This window comes from Eulemur rufifrons, chromosome 24, assembly GCF_041146395.1.
Source record: "Eulemur rufifrons isolate Redbay chromosome 24, OSU_ERuf_1, whole genome shotgun sequence".
NCBI classification, from domain to species: Eukaryota; Metazoa; Chordata; class Mammalia; order Primates; family Lemuridae; genus Eulemur; species Eulemur rufifrons.
This window is the reverse complement of record NC_091006.1, coordinates 24,595,039-24,607,287: the sequence shown is the minus strand read 5'-3', so window position 1 is coordinate 24,607,287 and position 12,249 is coordinate 24,595,039. Positions and strand designations below refer to the sequence as shown.

The 12,249-nt window shown below is 34.5% G+C and overlaps 2 protein-coding genes across 2 annotated transcripts in view; one reads left to right on the top strand and one right to left on the bottom strand.

Moving 5' to 3' along the window:
• STAP1 (signal transducing adaptor family member 1) overlaps positions 1 to 4,370 on the top strand; it is a 31,778-nt gene extending 27,408 nt beyond the window's left edge. Inside the window, 3 exon segments of the mRNA XM_069458168.1 lie at positions 334 to 430; positions 4,308 to 4,345; positions 4,347 to 4,370. Of these exon segments, the coding sequence (XP_069314269.1) occupies positions 334 to 430; positions 4,308 to 4,345; positions 4,347 to 4,370 (159 nt within the window).
• A 4,981-nt stretch (positions 4,371 to 9,351) lies between these two features.
• UBA6 (ubiquitin like modifier activating enzyme 6) overlaps positions 9,352 to 12,249 on the bottom strand; it is a 60,434-nt gene continuing 57,536 nt past the window's right edge. The window contains exon 33 of the mRNA XM_069456835.1: positions 9,352 to 10,475. Within this exon, the coding sequence (XP_069312936.1) occupies positions 10,340 to 10,475 (136 nt within the window). The 3' untranslated portion in view covers positions 9,352 to 10,339. The remainder of the gene's footprint in view (positions 10,476 to 12,249) is intronic.

Genomic DNA, 12,249 nt, shown 5'->3' with positions numbered 1-12,249 from the left:
GAAGTTCAAATTTCAGGAAGAAAGCATTTCATGGCTGAACTTGAGTCACCTTCTTAAGCCTTAACTAAGGGAGAACAAGATACCTACTTATTTCAAATGGGCAAAGGGTAATTACTTAACAGTGAATTGACACATGGTCAATTAGAAAGGAGAAATAAGACACACAGATAGGTAAAACTATGGTCATTCAGTAAGTCATCAAAGTGAGATACTGACATGCTTTTTGGAGATCAGGAAATACACAGTAATCTCCATTAAATTCCAACTGAGCCTTCTCTTACTCTGTCTTTACCCAGGGGACACTGAGCCTTCTCTTCCTCTCTCTTTAAACAGGTAACACTCCCAAACCTTTTCAGCGTCATTGATTATTTTGTGAAGGAGACTCGAGGAAATTTAAGACCATTTATATATTCAACAGATAAAAATCTTGGTATGTTCTTCACTTCATTGCTGTATTAAGGAAAATAAAAAAAAATCCCAAAACTCTGCATATGATTTGTAATACCAGCCAGGTAGGAACTGTAGTTCAGCCTTTATGTTTATCCATTTGGAAATCATTTTGTCACTGAGTCTGTGAAAATAAGGGAGTACCAATATACATTGTCAATAGAGTATGGACCTATTCCAGAGAATGAAAAACCCTGAGGCACGCATGTATCGTGACTATTAGCTTCACTCTGTCATTCTACTTCGCTTTATCAAAGAAGTTCGGAGATATGAGAAAACTGTAATCATATGGATTAATGAGAACCAAACAGGGGATTTAAAGGGGTGATCCGTCAACAATATTAGATGCTCCAGACAGGATAAAATAAATGAGGATTAAGGAGAAACTATAGGAATTGGTCATTAGGCAACAGATGATATGAGAGAGAGAAGTTTTAGTCCACTATAAAGACAGAAGTCAGATTGCAGGATAACAAGGAATGAGTGGGTGGGGAGGAACTACACATAAAGATTGTAGTTAGGACAATCTACAGAATCTGTGGGCCCTGTGTTCATAAATCAAGAGTTTCAAAAACAGTTATGATAGACCATTTAACCAAGTCTGGGGCCCTGTACAACTGCACAGTTCACATGCCCATGAAACTGACTCTGTTTGCAGTCCAATTCTTGGCAGAGCACGCCAGGCTGGATGCAATAGTTTCTATCCTTTGCAATGATTCCTCGCACACATGGTGACTTGGCAAGCTGTAAGCAGGAGAGAGAAAATATCTCCAGCTTGTTGGATTTCAGTTAATAAAACAGGTCCCTGTTCCTACAGATTATGAGGGAAAACAACTTCATCTGGCTGCCTGCATCAAGGGCATATATAGAAAGTCTCACTAATTAATATGTCAGCAAGTTTAAAAGTCCAAATTCTTAAAACATGACTATGAATCTTATGATGCCAAATAACAACAACAAAATTCCCAAAAACTCAGAGTCTGAAGGAACTTCAAAAAATTATCAAGTAGTGTCTTATCTGCAGAGGAGTCACTTGCAACTCAGTACAGCAAACATCTCTTAAATTGTGACCATTCAGCTTGTTTGAAAATTGTTCACTGGTTTTTGAAGGAAGCAGCACAGTTCACTTCTGGACAGTTCTCATATTAGAGAATTCTTCGTCAATATTGAGTCTGAAACATTTCTTCCTTTAACTTCTACATAATCCAACTTGTGGCTTTAAACAATACAGCTTTTTAATTTTTATTTATTTATTTTTTAAGAGACAGAGTCTCACTATATTGCCCAGGCTGGTCTCAAATTCCTGGGCTCAAGCAATCCTCCTGCCTCAGCCTCCCAAGTAGCTGGGACTACTGGTGCACACCACCACACCTGGCTCAATACAGGTTCTGTAAAAGGTCATCAAACATTTTTAAATGGCCACAATGTCTCCTCTAAGTCTTTTTTCTGTCATTTATATTGGTTCTTGTAGCTCTCCCACTGTCATCTTTGACCTTTTCTGTCCATTGTCTAATTTCTAAACATCTCTTTTAAAATATAACAAGGGATGAACACATTGCTGCAGATAGGACCAACATAATACATTACCTGGGCATTGTGCAGGGAAAGACCATCTAACAGAATTTTCTGGGAATGAGCTATTATTCCCCACCACCCTGAGAACAGAGAACTTCCTGTAACGTCTCTAAAATAAAAAAATTTTTTGTGAGGAAGGAAAACCCAATGTAACCTGCCTCCTCCATGAATGACATTATCTCAGTTATCTAATGCTGTATAACAAACCACCCCTGAAACATAATGGCTAAATCAACCACCATTGTTTCTGGTTACGAGCCTGTGGGCCAGAAATTTGGGTTGATTCATTTGGGCAGTTTTTCTGATAGTCTCATTTGGTGTCACATGACTGTAAACAGCTGGTGACTTGATGGGGGCTGGATGGTCTCATTTAACCTTGTTCACACATCTGGTGTATATTGCATTCAATAGTTATAAATATATTAAGCAATTTAAGAGAAAATAGTCTTTTACCCAGATTTTTATCATTTCTGTTGTTCTCTGCCCCCCAAAGTTTAACATTTTCTTGTGGTGTCATTACTCTTCAACCTGATGAACTCTGAACCTATTTCAGTGAATTAATTTCAGATATTTTATTTTTCATTTTGAAAATTTATTTGGTTTTATAATCTTTATTTCTTTGTTGAAAAGATCTCTCCATTCATTTCAAGAGTGTTTATAACCACCTCATGGAACATAGCTGCTTTAAAGTCTCTGTCTTCTAATTCCAATATCTTGGGTATCTTAGTGTTGGCATCTGTTGTCTCTTCCCTTAAGAACCGGAGAGCTGGTCATATTTGTTTTTTTGTGTATCAAGTAATTCCTGGCTCTTTGTATATCAAATAATTTTGGATTGTACTTTGGACAGTTTGAACATTATATCCATGAGCCTCTGGGTCTTGTGAAAATCCTCTGGAGCATTTTTTTTAAAGCAAGTCATCATTCTGATTAAAGTGAACCAGTTCTGTCTTACTTTCTATGGGAAGCCATTCCAGTATTAGTTCAGTTTTCAGAGCTTCTGTTATGCTGTTTCTGGTCTGTACATCTCAGGAATTATTAGCCTGGGACCTGGGCAGTAGTTTTTATCTCAGTTTAGTTTTCAAAGCCTTTGCTATCTGTTTTGTGTATGCATGGCTCAGAAGTAAGCCTCAACTTGTATCACTTCATACACAGACCTAGGGATGCTTTTTTTCAGCTCTCACCTCTCCAAGATTTCCTGTACACTCTCCAGCCAACAAGAGTCTTTTTTCCTGGTTTTCTAGCTAGAGAGATGGGGCTTCTTAAGTGTTGTAGCCACCTGTGCTGTCATGTAATTCTGTGAGACTGTGGCTGACAAATCTCTCTAAAGAAATCAGAGAAAAGAAAGAGAAAAAAGTAATTCCAACTCTTCTTACTGCCTCTCAAGCTCATTTTTTACTGGTTTCTCTGGCCAGAAGGATGAATGTTCTCTTGGGGTTTTAGATGCCCATGCTGCCACTGCCACTGTCACAGTGCAGCACCTGGACTAGGGGTCACCCTCAGGGCAGGGTCAGGAAAGAAAAAAATAGACAACAGAAAGAAAGAAAATGGGCTGTTGATGTAAAATGCCAATGATTTTAGAAACAGACAACCAGACTGTTATCGCTATGTGATCAAGAACAAATTACTCAACCTCCTTGCATTTCAGATTTGTTATAAGGACTGTGGAATGGAGCAGATGGAACAGGGAGGGGTACATAGAGGAAGACTTCAAATAATCAGAATATCTTCTCTAGAGTAACATACTTTCTTTCAAAAGCAGAAAGATGGAAAGAAAATGAGAATGGAATAGAACTTTCTAAGAAAAGCTACAAAAAGGTCCAAACTTATCTTGACAAATAATGCTGACGTTCTAAGGAAACTTTGTGAAACCCTAAAATTGTTTCAGGAATTTGGAATCATAGCTGGTTGGGGCACAATGAGACTGCCAGGGCATTCAGCTTTAATTTGTCTTGAGTTGTAGAACACCTAAAGGGTTCAAATCTGGAGATCTGGAAAAAGTTAATGTAGTTTACAATAAAATACTATCTAAAAGAAAATGAGATTTTCTTTAATCTTTGTTAATCCATATTAGCATTTAGCTTTCTCTCTAATATCAGAAAGCAAGAACATAATCCCAGCACTTTGGGAGGCTGAATCCAGGAGTTTGAGATCAGCCTGGGCAACATACCATACCACTGATGTTCCACACACAAGCAAGAAAATCAACTCACATTGAAAATAAACAAAACCTTGTTCTGTGATACTGGTTCTTTAATTAATCAAGTTTTTCCACCCACAATTTCTAGGCCAAGAACCCAACATGGAAGGGAGAAGTGAGAAGCTGGAAGAAAAATCCACACATCGCATGAAATAAAATGTGAAAAGTACTCCTTCACATTATTTTGGTAATTTTTATTTTCAAAGGAAGATCTTACTCTTAGAGAATTATCTCTATACTCCTGATCCTGATTACCAAGTCAGTCACTTGGACACCAGAATTAAACACTGTAGCATACAATTTCATCATCTTATCAGAATGAAATCAATTCACTGGGAAACCATAGACTATGGCTGTGGGGGTAACTTCTAGTGTATGTATTCCCGAGCACTGATAAAAGTTGAAAACATAGTACTTTCTAGATACAGTTTTTATTTTCCTAGGCTTCAGTTAAACACATTTCTCCTATACAACTTCCACAGCAGATTCTCCAGTTTTCCTAAATCCTACCAATTCCAAAGAAAACCCACTAGGTTTTGCTGAAATCTGCTTTGACCAATTTATCAAATATAAGTCATTTTAATTATCAAGCTGGAAGCCAGGGACATAAAATGTACTTGGAGAAGCCCTTTTCCAATAGAAATAATCTATACCACACATTTTTTGTTACTGGAAATAAATAAAATTTATCCATTTTCATGTTTTTCTCTGATAACATCTTTTTGATAACTCAAAATCAACCCATAACTCCTTACAAAGATGGCAAAAGGCTTTATCATCACCTTATTTCACAAGTGCAACAGTCTCACAATCAGGATCAGACTGATTATAAACATCTAGAGTTCCTTAAAAATACTAATTCCTTAGCCCCAGACTATATTTACTGAATTAAAATCTCAGGGATATTTTAAAAAGTTCTGTATTATTTTAATTATTATTTTTTGTCCACGCTGGAATGCAGTGGTGTGATCATAGCTTACTGCAGCCTTGAACTCCTGGGCTCAAGAGATCCTCCTGCCTAAGCTTCCAGAGTAGCTGGGACTACAAGCGCATGCCAACATGCCTGGCTTGGGATATTTTTTCATAAATATTTTTTCTTCATAAAAAAACTTCTAAATTGATTTTGATGAACATTCAATTTGGGAACCACTTACACAATCAACTAAGAATTAAAAGATACAGAAGTGAATAATAAACCAAGTTGGTATGTGGGAGAAGACAGAAATTCAGAAAGGTGAATCCTTCATTGGGACAACTGTGTGCTGGAAACATTTACAGATTTGCAAGAAACTACTGAGAAGCTGAATGGAGATAAGGGACTAAGTATTCAAAGGTAGAGTCTAGGGCCAGTGAATAGGTGAGGGCCCTTGATAACTCTAATTCACACTTTGGAACCCTGAAGGGTTGCACCCTAGGAGTAAGGTGAAGAAAGAGCACTAGCACAGTCTGTACCTCAGCTTTGAGTCACAAAGACAGCCCAGAAAAATCTCAATTTCTGAAACGAGATCAAAATGACCCTAAATTACTAATGCCCAGGTACCCTAGCAGAAGCAAAAAACTCTCTAGAGGATGAAAATATCATCCTGGGCATTAAATTATTTCAAGTTTTCAAGTACAACATTGGCAAATAATTAAAGATAACCACACACAAAGGAAATAAGATAATAAGAATGAAGACTAAAAGAAACAAAAGAAAAATAAAAACATTTACAGGAGGGTTTTAGATTGTGGAATTATTATACACAGACTATAAAATAATTATGCTTTTCATGATTAAGTAGGTAAGAGATTGAAAATTTCAGCAAGACAATTGGAAACTGCAAAATTAACAGATTTGCATGTTTGCAATTAGAAATTTGAGAACTGAAAATACAAAGGGCTAAGAATAACCAAGACACGAACAGAACAGTAAGTTGGGAGGACCTGTTTTGCCAAATATCAAGAATATTTCAGCCATGGTGACACAGACAGTATATTAGCACATGGATAGAAAAGAAGGCAGAAAAAATTCAGAAAGAGACATAAAGACATATGGATATGATACATGACTTTGGTGGCACTGCAGAAAAGACAGAAAAAAAATCAGACTTTGCAGTAAATTGTGGTGAGGTACTTCCTAGCATACACAAAACTCATATGTGAAAGGGAAAACTAAATCTTTTGGAAGACAACATAGAAGAGTATCTTCATGACCCTAGGGTAGGGAATGATTTTTAAAACTCACAAAAAGCTCTAATCTTAAAACAAAAGATTGATACTTCTCAGTACCTAACCACTAATAAATTCTTTTACCCAAGAACATCATAAAGAGGGGGAAAGACAAGCTACAGAATGGGAGAAGATACTTGCAACTATATAGTCAATAAAAAACAGAATTTATAAAGATCTTTTATGAATCAATGAAGAAAAAGATGTCCAACACAACAAAAAAATATGTGACAGACCTGACAAGACACTTCACAAAAGGGTAAGTTGAAATGGTCAGTAAACTTATGAAAAGGTGCTCAACTTCAATGGTAATTAGGGAATGGCGCAGTAAAATTTCAGTAAGATGCAACTGCATATCCACCAGACTGGCAACATAAAAAATGTTACTACCAGTGTTGACCAAAATGTGGAGAAATAGGACATCTCTAGTGCTTAGAAAAAATAACATAATCATCTAATAAAATTTAAGATATGAATACCTTACGACCAAGCAATTCTAGTCCTAGATATATATATCTTATTTGTATCAGGAGATATATAAAATAAAATAATGTTCATTGTGGAACTGTAATTGCCCCCAACTAAAAACATCCTAATCGTCAACAGAATGAATAAATGGTGGTATAATAATACAAAGGTAAATTATACAGCAATGATGAAGAATGAAGTATAGCTGCAACCAACATGGATGAATCACATGTTGAATGAAAGAAGAAGCCACAAAAGAACTCTTTGATCTTTTTACATAAAATTCAAAATCAAGCAAACTGTTATTTAGGTTTACATATATAGTAACACTATAAAACATGAGATAGTTACCATAAAAAGTAGGACAGTGATAATTACCAAGGGGTGTGTGGGGGAGCTGGTTGTGATTGGGAAGGAATTACATGGGGAGTTTCTGAACTGCTGTCAGTGTGTTCTATTAAGTTGACTGCTGGTTATATAAATAGTTCCTTTAAAATTATTCTCTAAACCACATATTTATATTTTATGTACTCTTCTGAATATAAGTTTGAAGATATGTTTCTTAATTAAAAAAAAAAACTAAGATGTAGAAAGAGAAAAATGAACACAGATTATCAACTGATCCCTATGAATTCAACTTTCTGATTTTTGTTTTTAAATCTGTGAAAAGCAAAAATCGTTAAACCCATACCTAGAGATTGTATACTAAATGATTAGATATTTACAAGCACAATGAATTAATTATGTTCATTATAGCTGAAAAAGTTAGGTAAAGACATTTCTTCTTCAAGATCTCAAGAGAACAATTTTCATTCTGTCTTCATTTTACTAATTATAAAATGATAGATTCTAAATATATTTATAGTTGATTTTTTAATGTTCTGTCACCGTTACCACCAGAGTGTGCCATAGTAGGTAAAAAAATAAAAAAAGGGTCCATATTTATTTCCAAGTTCTACCTTTGGGACAATTTATGAGGAACTTACAGACAAGTAACGTAACTGTTTTGAACTCCAAAAAGGAAAGGACGTTAGAAATCCCCAACTAGTAGTCCAGGATTTAACAGATACAGGTTTTACATGGTCACGACTTTCTCTCCAACTGTTTTAAAAGAATTTCCAGGAGCCAAAACCTCTTTGAAGTAATGTCCCTCCACAATCAGTGACTGTTGTATCTCCATGATTGCAAAACTTGACAATTAGGAAACACCAAAGCAACATTACTCACAAAATGAATAGCAGGATCAGAATCTCTAGAGTCAACTATGGAACATGATTTACAAAGATATTCTCAAATTTCTTAATTTATTTTTAATAAGTAAAAAATTATTCAGTGGAATTGTACAAAATCAAATCATTAATTTTTACACCTGGTATTTCAATCACCAAAGGTGATCTCATGGTACAGTAATTGATAAAAGAAGAAGAACCATCATTAGCTTCACCCTGGCTTTCTAGCTTACTAGAACTAAATATATGATGGCAATAACCATTATCTACAGGAAAAAAAAAGTGAGGACAAAATGATTATAAGTTTAATCACAAAATGAACTTAATCCTTGTTGATTTTGTTCATATCTGCTAAAGGATTGATATCCATAAATGTGAATTGATAGCATGGTTCTAAATTTAATTCTGAAAAGATGTGGAGACTTGGACAAAATATAAGCAAGCTATTACATCATATATGAGGATTGTTCGATGGCTACCTGGAAAATATCAATTACTTTCAAAGAGCACAAAACAAAGTGAAAGTGGAAAAAAGCCTTCTCATACAAGTCCTTTTATTAGTTCTATCCTCTAAAGTTCCAAGTCACTGAGTCTTGATATTCCTGGATTCAATTTTAAGTAACATTAATTTTAAGTATTACACTTGGGATTTGCACAACTAGAGAGAGTAGGATATGGTGAACAAAAAATGGCTTATTTCAAAGGTAGCCATTTCTTTAAACTCACCCCGTCCACTTTTCCCCAGCTCCCAATGTATAGATTATCCTTTAATCACACAAATAAATTCACTCTCCACTCCCAAATATATTTTCCAAACTAGATGATATTTTTACAAAAGAAACCATGCTCACTAAAAAAGCAATTTAAACTATTTGTAAATGGAATAAAAGAAAACTACAGAGTATAAAAAGATACGAAATTGAAGTAACACTGATATACATCTGGTTTTTAATTTATCAAAATACCTAGGGTCTGAACAGGGGAGTAGAAGGAAAAGAGCTAGAGGGAAATGACTTCCTACAGTTATAAAATGCCGATTGCTTTAGAATGCATGATAGCCTTAGTAATAAAAGAATCACTTGCTGTTTTCACTGGGTTTACAGTGCTGAATACTGTTTACATCATTTTAATAAAAGCATTTATATGAACATCTGCAATAGTTCATATCAGAAAACAAAAAGTTTCTCTCAATAAAGACCTAAAAAAATAAATTTTTATCTTTGTCAACTCCCTTTCTGGGGATGGGAAATAAAATGCTTCCCTTTAAAATAAAAATCTTAAGTTTTTTTTCTGTTCATTAGGTTTCTGGAAGAAAAAAAATCAAGACCCTACTAGTGATGATTTTTTAATTTCTAAGGATACTCCCTTCGCAAAACCTTTTAGTCTTATATACTATGACAATCAGGTTTAGAGTTTTAAATAAATAAAATCACCACATTAGAAGGCATACTGAAAAATCAAATTATTAGTCACATTTATCTGTTCACATTCATGGATTATCTAAAGGGGTTGTCAGAGTCCATATAATACTGTTAATATTTAATCCAAGTTAACATGTCCATTGACCTACTGCTCATGGCTTACAACAATGATGCTATCAACAAAAATCCTGATTTTTGGGAGACAGTGATATAACAAACTCTCATTAAACTAGCAAAGGTAACAGGACAGTAACTCTAACTGCACAATTTAAAATGTCTATTCTTCATCCACCACTACCATCCTTACCCTTTATACCGGTATTAAATTCTCAAAGTCTACTCATTAGACAGGTGCAGGGTGCCACTATTTGTGTAGAAAAATGGGCTTCAAATACTAAACAAACAAAACCAATTCATAAAATGGGATTAAACTTTTTGGACAGTTCCATTTGTTACTTTCAATTTCTTGATCCTTATCTCCTCTGGTCATAAATATTTTTTCCTTCTTTTTATCCAAACAGGTAAATACACAAATCTGCTTTAAGTCTTATAAAATGGCGTTCCAGTTCAAAGTTGCTTGTGATCAGAGCCACATGTGAACTGTTAGACAAGTGTATACTATGCTACAAAATGTTTTACAATTTTTCAGGGTAGTTTCATACTGATGTTTCCCTTAAATTAAGGCTTCATCAAAGAGAAATCCATAATATTATGAGCTGATTTTTTTAGCTTCTGAATTAAGTGCATTCTTTTCAAAATCAAGTAGTTCTGGAGTAACCTTAAGACAACTTCCATTAATCAGTGTCATGAGTGAAGTAGTATCTTACTGGAGGCCCAGGCAAATCTTCATCTCCATCAGTGTCTGGGGCAAATGACACAGTAAGATCCACGTATTTCTTTTCAGCAGAAGGTTTCACAAGTTTATGCATTCTAAGAAAAATAAGAAAAGATGAATATTTTGGTAAATTCTGTAAAATAAAAGAATGATTTGCTGACTAATGCCATCCAGAAAATCTGGACTTGTATCTAGACTTTATGTTAAAATTTAGTATCCACTTCAAGTATTCAGTTTTCTTTACTAAAGGTTCTGAACTTAAGACACTCATTTACCTAACAATGAATCAATCTGAACCACTGCTGCTATGACAAAGAAGACAGACCATTTATGAAAAGACAAAAAAAATTCCCATAATATAAGCAATGATTTTAAAAAATTAATTCCTTCTATACTCCCTATAAAATTTGGAGATACCATACATTCTCAAGCATTTCTCTGTAAATAAAGAGTAAAAAAGCAAGCCAGATTTAAATCTTAAAATGCAAGATAGAAACACCACAGTAAAAGACATTCTTAAGTTTTGCCCTCATATCCAATAGTTTATCCTATTTACTGAAAAATCAATTCATCTTTGCTATTGTCACTGCTACTGTCTTAAGTCATCATCTATATACCCCTTAGATTATTGGATTAGCTTCTAGCTAGCTGCCTTCAGTCTCTCTTCTACCTCTAAACTACACTGCTGCCAGCATTCTCTTAAAATGTAAATTTGATGTTATATTCCTGCCTAATAATGTTATCCATTATATATTGTATACCTACTTCATGCTAGGCTCTGAACTATATAATCTATTTAATCCTCAATAACTATCCATTTTACAAAGATATTTTGTCCCATATATAGCTTCTCATTTTTCCAACATTCATTATCACCTTACTCATGAGTCATTCTAAAATACTTAATTTCCAAAACAGACCATGCATGCTCTTTTTAAGCTGCATGTGTTTACACAAGTTGTTGCTTTTGCCTAGAATAGTCCTTCCTCAAAGGTAGCTCAAATGCAATCTACCCTGAACTAGAGGTTATAGTAGTGCCCAAAGTACTCTGTAAAAAAACCTTTATTATAGTAATTATTCAGTAACATTTTAATGATCAATTAACATGTCAATTTCCCTTAGCAGACTGTGAACTCCTTGAAAGCAGGGCTATTGGAAGATATATGACAATAAAATATTAACAATGGTAACATTTATGGAATACTTCTTATATGCCATTACACTATTAGTCCTTAATATTATTTTAATGCCTAACAACTATGGGCACAATCATCTCATCCTATTAGATAAGAAACTAAGTTTCAAAAGCTACTCCAGTGACAAAACAACTAAGTGGCTGAGCAAGGATGTGAACCAAGGTCTTTCTAAAGGTGAGTTCATGCTCTTAACCATGATCCCATTGACTGACCTAAGGTGTCCAGGCACTTAATAAATACCTCAATAAATACCTGCTAAATGAGTAATGCAATAAAATGAGAAATACCCTTCACAAACATTATCATGCTGGATGTTTCATCATGCTGGCCAACTGTCAAAAGCACTTTCGTTAATTATTTGCAGTGAATTTTAAATTCCACTGATCAATCCACCTCATGACCATACATTCCACTATCATCTAGGTAGTGTACAATAAAGGAATTCTAACTACTACTCTTAATTTATCCAAAAATACTTAGGGACCCAAATGAAAAACAATATAAGGCAAATCAACGCTTTTATATAATAGTTTTATTTTTTTCAGGTATAGATAATTAAGACTGGATTATAATTTAAAAGTGATAATCATAGGCAAAGCCAACAGATATGTTAAAGATAACCATTATGTAGGGATGCACTTATTCAAATGACAAGTATTTATTGATGTCTACT